The sequence below is a fragment of the Cervus canadensis genome, chromosome 18 (genome assembly GCF_019320065.1).
Source record: "Cervus canadensis isolate Bull #8, Minnesota chromosome 18, ASM1932006v1, whole genome shotgun sequence".
In the NCBI taxonomy this organism is placed as follows: domain Eukaryota; kingdom Metazoa; phylum Chordata; class Mammalia; order Artiodactyla; family Cervidae; genus Cervus; species Cervus canadensis.
Window position 1 is genome coordinate 26,780,836 of NC_057403.1, and position 18,409 is coordinate 26,799,244.

General features: G+C 53.3%; 1 protein-coding gene across 6 annotated transcripts; it reads left to right on the forward strand.

Moving 5' to 3' along the window:
- The first annotated feature begins 556 nt into the window (after positions 1–556).
- Positions 557–13,582, forward strand: DMKN (dermokine). Of its 6 annotated transcripts, none has more exons than XM_043437419.1 (18): positions 557–1,166; positions 1,443–1,616; positions 1,728–1,781; positions 2,054–2,098; positions 2,472–2,678; positions 3,519–3,581; positions 3,774–3,812; positions 5,786–5,836; positions 5,988–6,035; positions 6,303–6,350; positions 8,525–8,581; positions 8,937–8,984; positions 10,860–10,907; positions 11,261–11,302; positions 11,628–11,699; positions 12,424–12,447; positions 12,556–12,603; positions 13,229–13,582. In XM_043437419.1, the coding sequence occupies exons 1-17, from the start codon at positions 765–767 to the stop codon at positions 12,601–12,603; spliced, it is 1,470 nt and encodes a 489-aa protein (XP_043293354.1). In that variant the 5' UTR covers positions 557–764; the 3' UTR covers positions 13,229–13,582. The 6 variants fall into 6 exon arrangements, with proteins under 6 accessions (XP_043293354.1, XP_043293355.1, XP_043293357.1 ...); XM_043437420.1 differs by having other exon boundaries at positions 13,298–13,582; XM_043437422.1 differs by lacking the exon at positions 11,261–11,302.
- The last annotated feature ends 4,827 nt before the right edge of the window (positions 13,583–18,409 follow it).

Sequence of the window (18,409 nt, forward strand, 5' to 3'; positions counted from 1 at the left end):
CTCTGAGGGTCGCGGCCTCTTCCCTCCCCGCCTGATGCCTGGGGTCCCAGGCTCTTTGTGGCTGAAAGGCGTGGCAGTGTCAGGCTCTCACCTGTAGGTGGCAGTATGGGAGGGGAGCGAGACAGGAGACAGGAAGGCTGGCGAAGGTCACCTGCACCCATTGTGGTGCCCCGGATCCAGGCTCGCTTACACCTAGGATGGGTCCTGTTCCACTGGGCTCCATACCCTCGCTCCCTCTTTTGATGTCCTGCCTGATTCCTCCCTCCTAGGTCCCCTCCACCCCACCACCTTCAGGAGGCACCACCAGCCTAGCTCCCCAGATGCCCCCACCCCCACCCCGCGCCCCAAATTCCTGGGGTTAGGAAATCAGAACACTTTGGCACTGAACTCATCCCATTTCTTCCTCCCTCCCTGATGCATGGACTCCCTCTCTGTTTCGACACAGACATTCAGCCTCACAATTACAGTTCATTACCCTATCGGGTGGTTGGATCTGAGTCACTGTGGGGAGGGACCCTGAACTGCCCAGCCCTGCCACCTTCTTGCAGCTACACTATAAGGAGTAGCGGCGTGGAGGAGGACTTTGGGAAGACAAGGGCATCTGGGGAGGGAGAGAGCAGGCTGCAGACCCAGAGGGAGGGCGAACAAGAAGCCAGAAGGAAGGAGAGAAGGGAGGAGGGCCGGCAGACGCCGGGGAAGCAACAGGGCTCGAAAGGGAACCTGGGTGGAAAGAAGACACTCAGGAGACAGGAAGTGAGGCAGAGATGAAGCTAAAGGGGTCTCTGGCCTGCCTCCTGCTGTTCCTGCTCCTGGGCAGCGGGGAGGCTAGCCCGCTGCAGGGTGGAGAGGAGGACGCCGGAAGAGAAGTTGGGGAATCCATTGGGCATGGGGTGGGGGAGGCCCTTGGACACGTGGTGGGAGAAGCCGTCATCCATGGAGTCGAGAAGGCCGTTGAACGAGGGACTGGAGAGAAAGCAGGCTTGGGAATCAGGGAGGCCAGGGACCCCCACTTGGGGGATGCTCTTGCCCACAAGCTTAAGGAAGCGAGCCACGCTCTTGAAAACACTGGGAGCGAGGCTGGCAGACAGGCTGAGAATATCATCGGACATGGAGTGGACCCTGCCCACAGCTCCTGGCAGGGGACTCCCGGCAGCAACGGAGCTTGGGTGAGTGGCTGGAAGGCTGCTGCGGAAATGGGAGGCTATGGGCAGCTGGGCTGAGGATCCCGGGAAGCAGTTGAAAGGAGGGATGCCTCCTCATCAGTGGCGAGCCTTCCACGTCAGGCCTCCCTCCCCCACTGCCCTGGGTCTTTCTCCACCTGCCTCCCCCCCCCCCCCCACCCGTGTCCTGCTCTGGTTCCTCTCTGAGCGGCTCTGCCCGCCCTCCCCCACCCCAGAGTGAGGAGGTCACACACACTCAGCGCAGCCATGTTGTTCTTGCAGGGTACCCACGGGCAGCCTCCCTCCAGAGGCCATGGCATCCCTGGCTCTCAGGGTGGCCCTGGAGGCCCAGGGGACACCCGGGACCACGTGTTCTCTGGAGGCTCAGGTGGCCGCTTTGGAGCCAATGCTCAGGGAGGCCACAGAGGGCCATTCAACCTGGGGGCCAACCCTCAGGTAAAGTAACCATCAACCCTGATGCTTGCCCCCTCCCTCCCCTCAAGCCCACACTCTTGGTGCCTCCCCCGTGTCCTTCCTGATCCCAAGCTCATCTCACACTTCCTGCAGGGAGCTGCAACCCAACCTGGTTCAGTGAGAGGCAGCAGCAACAGAAATACAGAAGTAAGAGGAAAAGCCTGGAGAGGCAGAGGTGTCTGGATGCATGTGATAGAAACTGGGAGAGACACAGCAGAGAGAAAGACGGGCAGGGGAGGAGTGGAAGGAAGAGGCAGACTGGTTGGGGAGAGATGGGCGTGGGGATGAGGCTCAGAAGAGTGAGCTGGGCTTGTGGGGAGGAGATGCACCGGGACAGGAAGCCAAGCCAAGGATGCCGGAGAGCCCGGCCTGGGGGAACAGCTTCAACTGGAAACCCACCCGTCCCCTTCCCTCCACAGTGCACCAACCCCCCTGGCTCAGGTGGAAGCTCTAGCAACTCTGAGGTAAGAGGATGGGGCAACCTGAAGCATTTCTGCACGGAGAGGAGACAGAGAAACTCTACTCCTCTCAAACTGGGTGGGAAATACTCCTGAGGGAGGAGGGAGAGGGAGGAAAACCTTCTCTCTTGGTGTTCTCATCTTTAGACCTCACTCTGGTCTCTTGGCTCAGACGGTAAAGAATCTGCCTGCAATGAGGGAGATGGGGGTTGGATCCCTAGGTGGGGAAGGTCCCCTGGAGAAGGGAATGGCTACTCACTCCAGTCTTCTCGCCTGGAGAATCCCATGGACAGAGGAGCCTGGCAGGCTACAGTCCATGGGGTCACACAGAGCCGGACAGGACTGAAGTGACTGAAGCTGGTCTCTTCCGGCCCCTCAGGGAAGCAGCAGCAGTGGCGGCAGCAATGGCGGCAGCAGTCATGGTGGCGGCAGCAATGGCGGCAGCAGTGGCGGCAGCAGTCATGGTGGCGGCAGCAGTGGCGGCAGCAGTCATGGTGGCGGCAGCAGTGGTGGCAGCAATGGCGGCAGCAGCAGTCACGGTGGAGGCAGTGGTGGAGGCAGCAGCGGCAGCTCCGAGTCCAGCGGGGTATGTTCTACTCATTTATTGCAGGCAGAGATGGGGTCCCTGGTGGTCCCTGCTGAGGACACTCACTCCAAGGTCTTCCTGAAAGATGCCAGCCCCAGGGTAGCTGGCGTCAGTGGGGTTGTCATTCCAGGCCCCCCGTTTTGCGTTGCCCACCTTCCAGCCCCACCAGGCGGTACTGCTGACGCGTGCCCTCTAATCTGCAGAGAAGGTGCCCTGCCTACTGTGTTTACCCTAGCCCCTTGCCACTTGGTGACGGGGGATGCTGCCCCCTGTCTAACCTCTGCTCCTGCAGGCATGTCTACTTGGTGAATCTGACCAGAGCTGGGGTGGTGGATGGAGCCAGAGAGGTGGGCCCAGGGAAACATGACACTTACTTGGGAAGCTCCCAGGAGGACGGGGACACGACCACATGTGGAGACTTAAGGACACTTACAGAACTGCGGTGTAGATGCTAATAATAGTGTCCCTACATGAGGGATGAGAGGGTCAGGAGGGGACCATGACCTGGGAGCCGGATGAGGGTGGAGCTCTGACCAGGGGGCCTGCAGAGAAGGGGCACAGCTGGCTTCCTTGGGGTTCTGGGAAAGGTCTCAGGCAAGAACAAGCCAGGTGCTGTAAGCTGCCATAACTTACTGCTCCCTGTACCAGCCACTTTCCCTGCATCTAGGACACTAGAAATTCTGATCATGGTGGCTTCTCCCATGTAAGGATTCTAGGGGTCCCTTCCCCTCTCTATGTTCCAGGAGAGGGTGAGGGGATGGGAACAATCCCTACTTCGGGAACTCTGGGTCCTCCCAAGTCCTTTGAAGCCCCCACATGGACTCTTGCTCTCCTTTGTAGGGATACAATCCCAACGCCTCCTCGGGGAGCAGGGTTGGAAGCAGTGGCGGAAACAAACCCGAGGTGAGTGTGAAGAGGCATGGAAGGTGGGCGACAGTGGGAGAGGATAGCTCCCCCAGCCCCTGCAGGGAACGGGGGCAGATGCTGATGGGGTGATGGACCCAGGCCAGCCTTGGGGTGCGAAGGCTGCAGTCTGCGGGGCTGGACTAGGTGTCTGGGTGGGGACTGAGAGTCTTCTCTTTGTCTCTCCCACAGTGTGACAACCCACACGGGTCCGGGGGATCTGGGGGTCAGGTGAGAGCCAAACCTGCGGCGACTGCGGTTCATCCCCGCAGCGGTGCCCCCTCCTCAATGCAATTCCTCTCACCCCTCTCCTAATGCAAGCCTCCGTCCCAACCCTGTCTGTGGGGAATTTATAATCCAGGGGGAGGAAACCATGGGCATGCTCTTCAAAAGACTAATAAGCTCCCAAATAATAATTAACTGTAGGTCCTTACATGATCTATCTCATGTTAGACCACAGACTGGGGCTGTGAACAATTGTATGAAAACCAGTCCTTTTAGAAACAGGATTGTTTCAAATGTCCTATACCTGACCAGTGAACAGAATTCAGTGACGAGTTTTGAAACTGATTTTGAAAGCATACCTTTCCTTCCTAGTTATCCTGGAAACCTGGCTCTCTGTCAGCACCCGCTGTGCTGACAGAGGAGGTGTTGCGCTAAGGTCCCCAGGCAGCGCCCAGAGGTCTTGTGAAAACACGGATTCTGATTCAGCAGGACTGGGGTGGGGCTGAGACTCTGGTTTCCAACAAGCATCCTGGCGAGGCTGCTAGCCTATGTGAGAGGGCGAGGAGCACGCCCGGTGGGGAGGAGGGGCTACACCGAGAAGGCTCTGTGAAGAGCTCCACACGGATCAGGGACACTAACCTTTTGTGGGTAGGCAGGTTTTAAGAAAACTCCATTTGTAATTCTATTTTTAGTTTTCTTTTTGCACACCAAAGTCTTAAATACATAGTGAGGTGGAAAAACAGACAAAAATAACAGAATAGTCAGTCAGTTCAGTCGCTCAGTTGTGTCCAACCCTTTGCGACCCCATGGACTGCAGCACACCAGGCCTCCCTGTCCATCACCAACAGCCAGAGTCCACCCAAACCCATGTCCATTGAATCGGTGATGCGATCCAACCATCACATCCTCTGTCATCAAGGGGATATTTGTTTTATTTTATTTATTTACTTTTTGGACTCACCCCACAGTATTTGGGATCTTAGTTCCCCGTGCATGCATGCTAAGTTGCTTTAGTCGTGTCCAACTCTTTTCGACTCCATGGACTGTAGCCCACCAGGCTCCTCTGCCCGTGGGGATTCTCCGGGCAAGAATACTAGAGTAGGTTGCCATCCCATCCTCCAGGGGATCTTCCTGACCCAGGGGTCGAACCCATGTCCTTTATGTCTCCTGCATTGACAAATGGGTTCTTTATGACTAGTGCCACCTGGGAAGCCCCTTAGTTTCCTGACCAGGGATCAAACCCGTGCTCCCTGCATTGCAAAGAGGAGCCTTAACCACCAGGCCACAGGGGAAGTCCCAAGGGGATATTTTTTAAAACTAAATGTAAGAAGACAGAATTGACAAGTGGAAAGCAGTGAATTTTGAGTTAAAAGATGGAGGTTTGAGCACCAGCAGTATCGCCTGTCATCTGTGTGTCTCCAGGCAAGTCAGTTGACCTCGCTGAGCCGGGGCTTCCTCTTGTGAAAGACAGGGACAGCGAAGCTAACTTGTTGACGCCGTCAGTTACTGCAGAGCTTTCTGCATCGTAATCACACCAAGGTGGTTCAGAGTCCTGGCCCTGGAGTCTGACAGGGAGACAGGAGCTGAGAAAAGCTGCTGGACAGCTCTCTGCCTCAGTTTCCTTCTGTAAAGCAGAGCCGTCTCCACATGGGAAAGTGGTGGAAAGAGGCACAGTGTCCTGTGCATGGTGGGACTACATGTTGGCTACTAGTGGTGTTTGGGGAGCAGAGAATTGGGGGGGGGGAGAAAGAATATGGATTTGATTCAAGGGACAGGGTAGGGTTAGTCTGGAGAGCAAGCAGCAAATCAGTCCAGGAAGGCTTTCTGGAGGTGGCAGCTCTTAGGTGCTGTGGAAAGAAGTGGGGTGGATGGCGTGACAGAGAGTACACAGTACAAAGGCTGAGAAGAGAGAGGTGATAGGGGGCATGCACGATAGGTTGCATGGAGCCTTGAACATCAGTCCCCTTTTCCCGACCCAGGGGCAGGGCTCTGGTGGAGAAGGCGAAGCTGTCAGTGGAATCAACACCTTGGTGAGTGAGAACATCCTTCCTCTTGGACCATGGTGTCAAGGACCCCTGCCTGCCCTCCCCGCCCCCGCCCCAACACCCATACCTCCCCCCCCCCGCCTCCAGCCCACAGAGTGGGTTCTTACTCTCATTCTATTTCTCATTGGTCCCTTAGAACTCTCAGACATCTTCTGAGCCCTTCAACTTCGACACTTTCTGGAAGGTGAGTTCGGCAGGAGTGCTCTGCTCACTCTTCTTTGGAAAACCAAACCTGTGCCTCTTGGTCCCACAGGCTGAAGTCTTTGGGCTGTTGGGTTGGCCAAAATGTTTGTTCTGGTTTTTCCATACCATCTTTAGGAAAACCCGATCAAACTTCTGGCCAACCCAATATAATGATTGTCAGCAGTGGCCCTTGGCCTCTCTTGTCCTGAGGCCCTGAGTCAATCACACTATGATCCAATTTGACCATTCTTTTTTTTTTTCCCTGCAGAATTTTAAATCCAAGCTGGGCTTCATTAACTGGGATGCCCTAAACAAGGTAAGGACTTGAAGGCAACATCATTTCGATCTTTTTAAGAGAGAGATGTAGAGAAGAAAGCTAAACTCCGGCTAGGTGAGCCAGGGAACAGTGATGATGGTCATTAAGAAAGCATTTCCGCTAGTCATTTAAAAAGAAAAGATAAAAACGAGGAGGAAGGACAGCTGAGACCTGAAAAGAGGGAGAATTTCAAAACAGCTGGGAGTGGGGGATAAGGAGGGAGCAGGTCTCTTTCATGTCTCAACATGCAGACCTGAACAGTCCTGAACCTCAGTTTCCCCGGAGAGTAAGAAGACCTAATCCCTAGGAACAAGGGAGGGAGCAGAGGCAGAGAGAGGCAGGGCATGGACTGAATCATCAAGGGGAGCTAAAGTTCACCTGAGGATTGATGCCAAGAGAGAAGCGAAAAGGGAGTGAACACTCCAGGCATCAGTCTGGGCCCTGCACAAACGTAATCTTAGGAGATGCTCGGGGCCCAGAACCCTCTTGTCCTTCCTCCCAGCCTACCCCTTGCTCTCGCAGGGGAAGCCCTGGCCGGGCTGGTCTGACACCAGAATAGCAGATGTATCTCCAGAGCAGAGGGGGTGGACTGGAAGTGGTGGGGGGTGGTGGTGGTGAAGGACAAATAAATGAATCAAATATCAAAGGCAGAAGCTAGAATTGGTGGTCCACTGATCCTTTGGTTTGATTCATTTTCAAAGAACAATACGGCAACACTGGGCTCCTCTTTCTATGGCCTGTGACAGCCCAGAGCCGAGAAGCAGCTGCTTCTTGCCACTGGGGCTTGCTCTCCAGCGGTCAGATGCCCCCTGCCCATCCCAGTCCTTCCAGCCACCTGACTGGAGAAACTAGAGTTCCTGACCACCTTTCAAGTAAAAGAATGCAGACTAGGATTCTTGCCCTCCAAAACTCGTGGGGGAGGGAGATGGTCGGTGGGGAGACAGAGAGGCAGTCCCCACCTCAGGAATGTTACCCTCTGGGAATAAGATGGGGACTGAAAATGGGAGTTGCAGAAGCTCCCAGCTACAGCAGAGTCCTGGCTTGGAGGGACAAAATGAAGAAAACAGACTTTTCTATTTCATAGAGAATGGTCTCTGGTAAGAGTAAGACTCCTTGCCATGGACCATGCTCAGGCCTGTGAGCATGAGGACTTAAGAATTTAATGGGAGAACCAGGGCATGCACAGATACTGCCCAGGGGGTCAAACGTTTTTGTACATCTAGGGGGGCAGTAAAGGGAGTGCTCGCTGCCAGGCGGGATTCACTGGGGCGCGGCTCCCCCGGGAGCAGATCTCCCAGGAAAGGGACAGGACACAAGAGATGGGCAGAGAAGAGGATGGAGCCATCCACCTCCTTCATGGTAGGGGGAGGGGCAATGAGGGAGCCAGGACTCAGATGAGGAATGAGGACAGGGGCCCACACGTTCCTGGCAGGTATGGGGGTTTCCAAGCCCAAGAGCTGGACTTGATTGCATGACAACCGTGGGCGCAAAGGTCCCTGTAGATTTCTGATGTGGAGGTCCCATCTACCCCTGCCTTGGTCCACTGCTCCCCAAATCCCTAGCCCTTGAGCTCCCCCTTGGAACTTCTTTCTTTGCCCAGGACCAGAGGAGCTTTCGCACCCCGTGACTTCCAGACACAGAGCTACCAGATGGAGGGGAACCCCCTTCCCACCCATTCTTAAATCACCACTATCTCCCTACTAACCTCAATGCTTGCTCCAAAATAAATCTTAGCTATCCCACATTCCTGGTCTCTGCTCCTTTCTTAACGTCTCCACTGTTGTTCTGAGGCATGTGGGGGGGCGGGGTGGTTGGAAGGGGGGACTTCGGCTCCACATCTCTGGGAGGTGGGCAGGTAGTAAGGTGGGACGGTCCAGGGGGCAAGGCCTGAGGTTGTGTTCTCCCTGAGGCTGGGGGTGGGGGTGGGGGACTGGGCTAGGGAAGAATGTTGTCATGTGCTGTGGGGGTGACCGAGGGGTGGCTAATGGCTCCAGAGGCCTAGCCTCCCTCTCCCTGTCCCCCAAAACAGTATTCTGGTGTCCCTGGAGGCACCAGCTCCCCCCAGACCTCAGTCACAGTGAATTCTGAAGGCTGAGGGATGCAGGAGCAGGGGTTCAGGTGAGGGTGGGTGGGGACAGGCTCCTTGCTCACCGGCTCCCCACTTTCATCCACAGGGCCAGGCCCCACCCCCCAGCACTCGTGCCCTCCTCTACTTCAGGCGGCTCTGGGAGGTAGGAGAACTCTCACTCTTTGAAGAACTGGGAATCCTGGTGATCCTGTCTCTCTTCCCTCCCTCCCTCAAGGCAGCTACCCCTCTGCTCCAGTCTACCTATCACAAAAGTCCCCCTCTTCTCACTTCTGAGATGCGTCATCTCCCCCAAGTCTTATCACCAGTACCATCAGCGATGCTAACACCCTCAGTCTCCTGGAGGCTTATCTTCATCTAACCCCAAACTACACCCAGGCGCCAAAAACCCCCAAAACCTGTTCTTGCACGTGATCTTGAAACTTTCACAACAGCCTGCCACACTCCACCCTCTGAATCCTCTTTCCCTGTGGCCCACTCATCTTTCCTTGTTCCTCCAGGATTTCAAACACAACACTCCTTTCTTGAACTGGAAAGTCATTACTGAGGTAAGGGCCGTGGAACCCCTGGTTTGGGGGTCAGGACGCTCAGCTCTGGGGACATGGGGCTCGGGGCCCTGGGCAGCGGCGTGGAGATTCCTTTCTGCTTCCTCCCTGCTGAGGGAAGGTGCCTCCCTCGGTCCCCACTTTCCTCCTTGTGTGCATGCCCAGCGGAGGTGGGGTGGGAGAAGGAAGCTGTGAGTCACGGAGAAGGGAGGCGGGTGGGAGGTCCTCCTGGAGATAAAAGCTGAGGTCGAGAGTCGAGGGCTTCACAGGCGGGAGATCATGAAGCTGGCCACTGTCTCCTCTCTGCTGTTGCTCCTGCTGGGTGTGGCCTGGCTCGGGGGGAGTCACAGCTGGGTGGGTACTGCAGGGGGAGCAGGGGGCGGGGGTCGCGGGGTGGGGGAGATGGAGGGGCCTGGGGCTGGGCTCAACTCTCAGGGCCGAAACAGGGTCACTCAGGAGGAAAGCTGAAGGGCAGTGGGAGGGTAGTATCTATGGGGGGAGGAGGAGGAGGGAGGGTCAAGGTTGTGTGCAGGCAGGTGCGGGGTGGGGGGGTCTAGTTATCTGAGTTCTAGGAAGGATGGGCAGGGTCTTAGCGCCCTGTTGAAGGCCACACTTAGGTTTCATGGGGCTAGTGGCCTTTGGGAATCAGGACTCTTGGGCACTGAGGCCAGGGTTGCAGGCTCCCTTGTCCACGTGGGCACGTGAGGCTGGACAGATGGGGCCACACTGTCTTGATTTTTTTCTAGAAAAGCTAGGGCTTTCAACTGTTCACAACTAATTGAATTTACACATTCGGACCAAGCCAAAAAATGCCTGTGGAGGCCTGTGGTCCTCCAGTTTGTGTCCACGCTTTTGGGGCTGGTAGTGGGGCTAGAGGACTTCCCTGGTGGCTCAGATGGTAAAGCATCTGTCCACAACGCGGGAGACCCGGGTTCGATCCCTGGGTCGGGAAGATCCCCTGGAGAAGTGGGGTTAGAAGTCAGTGACAGAAAGAAAAAGAAGTCAATAGCAGGTATGGATAAGGTGGAGAGTTAAGCCAGATTTGGGAAGAACATCCTGAGCCTGAGAAAGAGACCGGCAAGATTTCCCCTTGCCTTGATCAGAGGAGGGGAGGGAGCCTGCGCACCTGCAGTGCTTCTTCTTTTAAAAAAATACTTATTCATTTCCTTGGCTTTTTAAAAAATATTTATTCATTTCCTTAGTTGCAGCATGCAGGACCTTTGATCTTTGTTCTCACAGGGGGACCCTTAGTTGGGGCATGTGGGATCCTAGTTCCATGATCAGGGATCGAACCCGGGCCCCCTGCATTGGAAGTGCAGAGTCTTAGCCACTGGACCGCCAGGGAAGTCCCTGCAGTGCTTCTTAAGGGCTCTGTCTGCTTTCCTATATTTCTCCTTTTCCTCTCTCTCCTTTGACTTGGCCTCTGTGGGAACCAGCCAGGCCTTCCAAAGACCCCGTAGAGAACAGCATTTGGGAAGAGGGATGCCCCTGTGAGGGGAGCAGGGCGTGTTGCAGGCTGCAGATGGGTGGGGCTGACGCGCGGGCTCTGCCCTGGGAGCTTGTGTAGGTTCCCTCTCTTGTTATCCTGGCTCAGGCCAGCGCTGCAGGTGCCTGGGCGATGGTGGGGCTGCCAAACCCGTTCTCTCCTCGTCACGGCCCACTGAGTGTGGCAACCTGTCCTCTATCTATCCGGGCCATCAGTTTCCTCCTGGCCCGCCACCTTCACCATAGGCAGCACCTATCACGGACCCCGAGAGGGGTGGGCGGGTCAGGTGGGACGCTGGCCTCCAGAAGGAGGGCAGAGCCTGGGTGGTGAGAGTCTGGCAAGACCTGAAGGACCGCGAGGCCTCCCTCATTCTGACTCCCCCTTCCTTCCAGGGCGAGGACGTGCCATCGCTTCAGAAGAGGGCAGGTGGGGCTGGCCAGGTGAGTCCCTCCCTCAGAATGCCCTAGAAGGCCCATGGTCCCTCTCCGCCTAGCTCTTGTGCAAGCTAAGTCACTTCAGTCGTGTCCGACTTTTTGCGACCCTGTGGACTGCAGCCCACCAGGCTCCGCTGTCCATGGGATTCTCCAGGCAAGAACACTGGAGAAGATTGATATGCCCTCATCCAGGGGATCTTCCTGACCCAGGGATCGAACCCACATCTCTTAAGTCTCCTGCATTGGCAGGCGGGTTCTTTACCACTAGCACCACCTGGGAAGTCCACCCGGCTCTTGGTTTGGCCAATCTGCCAATCTGAAATTCCCCCTCCTCACGCCCGGTTCTATCATTTTCTCAGCCTGGCACAGGATGGCAAGATGCAGTAGCTGTGACTGCTAAGGTGAGCTAACTGCCACCTGACCACCTGATTCAGACTTCACTTTTTCCTTGGTCTCCTCTCCTCGCCTCCTCAGTGACACCTGAGATGCTGGGAGAGGCAAAGAAGGACAAGGGAGGCCAGGCCATCTGGGCTGGGAGGTGAAGTGAGGTGAAGGCATGGGGTGTGGCTGAAGGAGATGCTATAGAAGCAAACTCATGACATGAGGAGGGGAGGAGGCAGGGGCTTTGAGAAAGGTCCAGCCAGAGCAGGGGGGTGGGAATAAAATGCCTTCATCCCTTCTCTCCTGATCCCCTACCTTTCACCCCTCCACTGCTTCCTTCCACAGAACTACAATTACAACCAGCAGGGACCCCCTACAGCCCTTGGCGGGCAGTACCCAGCCAAGACCCCTGCTAAGGTAAGACTTGCAACTGCTCACCCTCTCAGAAGAGTTTACAGGGGAACGTGACTGCATCACATGCCATGGAGAAAACTGGGATCCTCTCAATGAGGAACATAAGCCACCTCAAAAATCACAGGACCCACAGCAAATCTGCTCTCCATCTCTAACTGCTGACCTTTCTAGGGGAGAGGAGGCTGACCCAGAAACTCTTGGTTGGTGGGAAAATGAAGGCTCCTTTTCATAAAGGAAGTAACAGGATAGAAAAGTGAGGATTTTGCTTTATTCAGTCTCAAAGAAACAATTTTATAAATTCAGTAAAGGAATATGCTAAATACTAATTCGGCTGGTTAACAAGCAAATGAACTGCCAGTATTTCCCTCCATCTCTCAGAATAATAAAGCCCCTGCCCTGAAAGGAGGTGAAGCTGCAGTTAATACTCCTGTGGGTATATCCACTTCGCTCATCCCCCGGGCAGGCAGAGGGAGACTGCCTTTCCTCTTCTCACTCCCCTTGGTCAATGCATGCTCAGGGACCACATTCAGTATCATCTTGCGTAAAATGCATGCAGGATGAGAAATTGGCTGTGGCTGAAGGGCTGCCGTCAGACCAAAGGATCTCTGGGATGACCCTGGTCTGAACCTGCCAGGGCCACGGGCCCTTCCTGAGCCCTGAGGACATGGCTGAGTACAGAGCAGTCATGGAGGCCCTCACCTCACCTCCTCTGATCTTCTCTTTACAGGGGGGAGTCACGGTTTCTTCCTCGGTAAGTTCTGGGCCCGAGAAAATTTGGCTCTCGAGAGAAGGGGTCTGAGGCCAGAGGGTGCATGGGGGACGATGCACTGTCCATTCAGACCTTCTCCTTACCCCACAGGCTTCCCGGATGCACCCTGGCCTGCTGCAGTGGGTGAAGTTTTGGTAGGTGAGTATCAGGAGCTGAGGCATAGTCACCTGGGGTCAGGGCCGGGGGCTGGGCCTTCCCTTTGTTCTAGAAGAACATGCTAAAGGTGTTAAGGAGGAGGAGACACCCGAGTGTGGCTTGTGGAGAAAGACTCATAAGAAAATGACCGGGAACGTCCCTGGTGGTCCAGTGGTTAAGACTCTGAGCTTCCAATGCAGGGGGTGTGGGTTTGATCCCTGGTTGGGGAACTAAGATCCCGCATGGCTTGGCCAAAAAATATTTTTAAAAATTGAAAAGAAGACTATACTTCAGTTAAAATAAATACTTAGAAGAGTTTTTTAAAAATGACCTAGAACACTGGGAATGCACCCTCTGAGTGTTGGGTGGGCCAGGCAGGGATAGGAACGCACATTAGATTAAGGAGCAGGAACAGGATAGGAATTGTATGTGGAGCGGGGAGGGGGCTGTGGGATGAGCCTTTCAGGTGTAAAGTTTCAGGGGTGGGAAGAAGTGAGTCGCCAGGCTGGAAAGGGGTAATACTTGTTTTAGGGAGGAGAGAGAGGAGCCCGCAGGTGGCATGGGCAGGACATGAGGGAACTGTGGGCACAGCAGCTGAGGGAGATGAGAGAACGCCTGGTTTCAACAGATCTGGGAGTGGCCGGCGTTCTACCATCTTCTCTTTTCTTCTGGACAACCACTTCTGACCGCGACTGAGGCCCTGAGAAACATGAGTCGTCAAGGGACCAGACTGTGCCCCTGCCCCAGCCCTTGGTCCGCGTGCCGACACCTGCCTTTTCTAGCTTGGAGTCCTGCCTGCCTGTCCCTTGTCTGCTCCCGCACACGGTGGTGATGTCTCCTTGACCTCCAGTCTCGGGGGTACCCCAGCCGTTTCTGCACCGGCTCCATTCTGTGACCTGAAGTCACTGTGACAAAAATTCAGGAGGAGCGTCCTACTTTAGAGTTTCTCTGTGGAAATAAAACATGAATCTTGTATCCCTAAGACTTTGGCAGATTTTATTCTCTTTAATAGGACACTGATGGTCTGGGGCAGGGAGGAGGGAAGACGGGTTTGGAGCGGGTAACACCTTCCTCTTGAGTGTGATCACTCAGTTGTGTCCGACTCTTTGCGACCCTATGGACTGCAGCCCGCCAGGCTCCTCTGTCCATGGGATTCTCCAGGCAAGAATACTGGAGTGGGTTGCCATGTCCTCCTCCAGGGGATCTTCACCACCCAGGGATCGAACCCACATCTCCTGCATTGCAGGCGGACTCTTTACCATTGAGTCACTGGGGAAGCCCCTTCCTCCTGAGAGGGGTGTACAAAATGACTGGCATGAGGGGGAAGGGGAGGTTCAGTTCCCAGGGCTTAGCTCAGGGCCTGGCTCATCAAATAGTTGATGAAGAAATGAAAGAAGCCGGGCCCAAAGCAGACTTAGGGGAAATGATTTGACGTGCATCCGTTTCTCACGTTTGTCCTTAAGCCGGGGTTCCTGCTTTATATTCATCTCTGAATCTCAGGGGCTTCCCTGGTGGCTCAGACGGTAAGGAATCCGCCTGCAGTGCAGGAGACCTGGGTTTGATCCCTGGGTTGGGAAGATCCCCTGGCAAAGGGAATGGCAACCCACTCCAGAATTCTTGCTTGGAGAATTACACGGACAGAGGAGCGTGGCGGGTTCCAGTCCACGGGGGTCGCAAAGAGTCGGACTCGGCTGAGCCACGAACACTTTCACCCTTTCTGGATCTCTCCTGGTTAGGGAGGGCCTTGCAGTACCTCCTCGCAGCCACAGGGGGGAGAGCGCGTCCGTCCCCGCGCTGCCGCTCAGTCCTTCCAGCTGAATTGACAGCTGGCTTGACAGCTGGCTTCCTTCAGGGAGAGTGGGTGAGCGACAGAAACTGCTGGACCTCACGTTGCCTCCTGCCAATCCCTGAGGGATTGAGGGAGAAGCTGGGGATTGAGGGGTCGAGGTGGTCAACATAGTTCTGGACTTGGGGCGTTCATGGTCCAAAGGGCTGAAAGCCACCCTCCAAAGTTTAAAGCACCAGGTGAGGCAGGTTGAGGCCCTCTGGTGTAAAGGATTCTCGTAAAACAGAAGGCCAGCCCTTTCTCCTGCCGGGACCTCTGAAGCAGCTTCTTGACGTAGCTTCTGACTTTTGAGTTTCTCCTAACATCCGTTCTCCCGCAGCAGCCAGAGTCTCCCCTGCTCAGAATCCCCCACAAACCCCACTGTTGTTGTTTAGTGGCTAAATCATGTCTGACTCTTTTGCGACCCCATGGACTGTAGCCCGCCAGGCTCCTCTGTCCATGGGATTCTCCAGGTCAGAACACGAGTAGGTTGCCATTTCCTTCTCTAGGGGATCTTCCAGACTCACGGATGGAACCCGAGTTTCCTGCATTGGCAGGTGGGTTCTTTACTGCTGAGCCACCAGGAAAGCCCACAAATTCCATTAACCATCAAATAAAATTTCAACCCCTGAGCATGGCTCAGCGTGTTCTGGCTCTGGTCTCTCTGTCCAATGTCAACCCAGATGTGCTTGGACAGTCTCCCAAAGAACGCTGCTGTTACCTGTCCCTGAAACCTGGGATCATCAAGAGGCTAAAACTTTAATGACTTTTGGTCTAAATGCAAATCCCCGAGCCAGCTTAACCAAGGTCACCTCCCCAGCCACTCTCACATCACCTGGTCTTTCTTTCTTCACAGAACTTGTCATCCTCTGAAATGATCTTGTTTCTTAATTTTTTTGTTAGGTTATAATCTGTCTCCTTTAATGGAACAGAAGCTTCACAGGACAGATTTCTGTCCATCTCGAATCCTTAGCACCAAGAGCCAAAAAAGCTGTTTAATAAACATTTGGGAATTAGAAAATGGAAGCGGGGTCAGCATTAAGTGGGTTCAACAGAGTCTTAGCCTCTGTTAGGCACTTGTGAATGTAGCTTATAATGTATAAGAAGTATTGAGATAAAGTAGGTAAATGAGATGGCCTATCTCCAAGTTGGTCAACTTTTATATCGTATTCTGGGAATATTCACCCATGAGAATTACATGAAAATTTTTCCAATTCAGTCGTTGTTTGATATTTTCGAAAAAACAAAAGTAATTCTAGCACAGGTCACTGTCAAGCAGTAACAAAATCTTTTCATGGAATGTATTAGTCATTGTCCTTGGTCTTTTATAACCTTGGTTTGAATCTATCATAATGAAATAAAACTCTATTTCTCGAAAAATAAAAAAAAAGAAATAAGTGGGCTGCATCTAGGAAGTCTTCCTGGGAGAAGTTTAAGCAAAGTGTACGCAGAGCAGAGGCTGGGTGGCAAGGGAAGAAGCCAGACCTGCTGGGCAAAATGACTGTGTCCTTGGGTGTGACCACAACACCGGCAGAAGGAGGAAAGGATGAGATAGGGATGCCCTGGGCTCTGCCTCTCCATACCCCATACCTCATACCCTGGCCCCCTTTCTCTCCAAGGATTCTAGGCTTTTCACCTCGATGTTCACAAGACCCTGAGACCCTGGGGTGCTGCCCTTCCCTGAGCCCAAGGAGGCTGGCTCCCAGCCCCTAGGTGTGTCTGTAATGTAGCAATCAGGGTTGGGCCTCGCCTCCCACCCACACTCAAGTTCTGGCAGATTTGGGGCGGACTGGGCCAAGGCCTGTGGGAAATCAGGGGCTTACTGGTATTCTCAGAGTGAGAACTAGGAGATCAGTCAGACTTGGGGCTGGGGTGACACAGAGGCAGGCTTGGTGACTCTGGCTGACTCCGCTTACCCTATGAGGTGCAGCCAAAGCAAGGCTGAACCTGGGAAGATTCTCCTGCTGAGGGTCCCATTACCTGAACTGCGGGGACTCTCTCTGCCGATGAGGACCCTCCTACACCTCTCTTCCCAACCTGCCCAACCACTGGACACTGGACACTTGGGAAACACAAAACTCACCGAAGCAGTTTAAATGGGAGAAGGGGAGAGAGTGGGGAGAGAGGGACACCAGACTCTAGATTAGCATTTACAGCATAAATCATGTAAAGCCAAAATTACCCTTGAAAATCAGGAAGGTGCCAAAGGGAAATAATCATAAGTCTGGCACGGCCAGTTGTTGTTGTTGTTGTTGTTTTAACTTTTCATTTTATATTGGAGTATAGCCAATGAACAACACTGTGGTAGTTTCCAGTGGACAGCAAAGGGACTCAGCCATACGTACACATGTAACCATTCTCCTCCAAACTGCCTTCTCCAGGCTGCGACGTAACAGTGAGCAGAGTTCCCTGTGGCACACCCAGTTTGTTTTTCTCCAGAATGTGAACGGAATTTCTCGGGTTGTGCACACGAAACAATAGGCTTGTGTTTAGAGATGTTATATAAAAGCACCTATCTTTAAACACTAGAAGACTATCTTTAAACACATCCTTGGTGTGGCAAGATGCTCAAACTATTAGAGGCATCTGGAATCGGAGGCAATTGCAGGTTCGTTCTGGGGCATATGCTCAGTGAGGACCATTTAATCTCTTAGTTCTCTGTTTTCATTTGGTAAGAACACAGTTTCAGTTAGTCAGTTCAGTCACTCAGTCATGTCCAACTCTTTGGGACTCCATGGACTGCAGCACGCCAGACCTCCCTGTCCATCACCAACTCCCGGAGTTTACTCAAACTCATGTCCATTGAGTCGGTGATGCCATCCAGCCATCTCATCCTCTGTCGTCCCCTTCTCCTCCCACCTTCAATCTTTCCTAGCATCAGGGTCTTTTCTAATGAATTGGCTCCTTGCATCAGGTGGCCAAAGTATCGGAGTTTCAGCTTCAGCATCAGTCCTTCCAATAAATATTCAGGACTGATTTCCTTTAGGATGGACTGGTTGGACCTCCTTGCTGTCCAAGGGACTCTCAAGAGTCTTCTCCAACACCACAGTTCAAAAGCATGAATTCTTTGGTACTCAGCTTTCTTTATGGTCCAACTCTCACATCCATACATGACTACAGGAAAAACCATAGCTTTGACTAGACAGACCTTTGTTGGCAAAGTAATGTCTCTGCTTTTTAATATGCTGTTCAGGTTAGCCATAGCTTTTCTTCCAAGAAGCAAGCATCTTTTAATCTCATGGCTGCAGTCACCATCTGCAGTGATTTTGGAGCCCAAGAAAATAAAGTCTCTCACTGTTTCCAATGTTTCCCCATCTATTTGCCATGAAGTGATGGGACCAGATGCCATGATCTTAGTTTTTTGAATGTTGAGTTTTAAGCCAACTTTTTCACTCTCTTCTTTCACTTTCAAGAGGCTCTTTAGTTCTTTGCTTTCTGCCTTAAGTGTGGTGTCGTCTGCATATCTGAGATTATTGATATTTCTACCAGCAATCTTGATTCCAGATTGTGCTTCATCCAGTCCAGCATTTCTCATGATGTACTCTGCATTTAAATTAAATAAGCAGGGTGACAATATACAGCCTTGACATACTCTTTTTCCTATTTGGAAACAGTCTGTTGCTCTATGTCCAGTTTTAACCATTGCTTCCTGACCTGCATGCCGATTTCTCAAGAGGCATGTCAGATGGTCTGGTATTCCCATCTCTTCAAGAATTTTCCACCGTTTATTGTGATCCACACAGTTAAAGGCTTTGGCATAGTCAATAAAGCAGAATTAGATGTTTTTCTGGAACTCTCTTGCTTTTTCAATGATCCAGCGGATGTTGGCAATTTGATCTCTGGTTCCTCTGCCTTTTCTAAAACCAACTTGAACACCTGGAAGTTCACGGTTCACGTACTGTTGAAGCCTGGCTTGGAGAATTTCGAGCATTACTTTGCTAGTGTGTGAGATGAGTGCAGTTGTACGGTAGTTTGAACATTCTT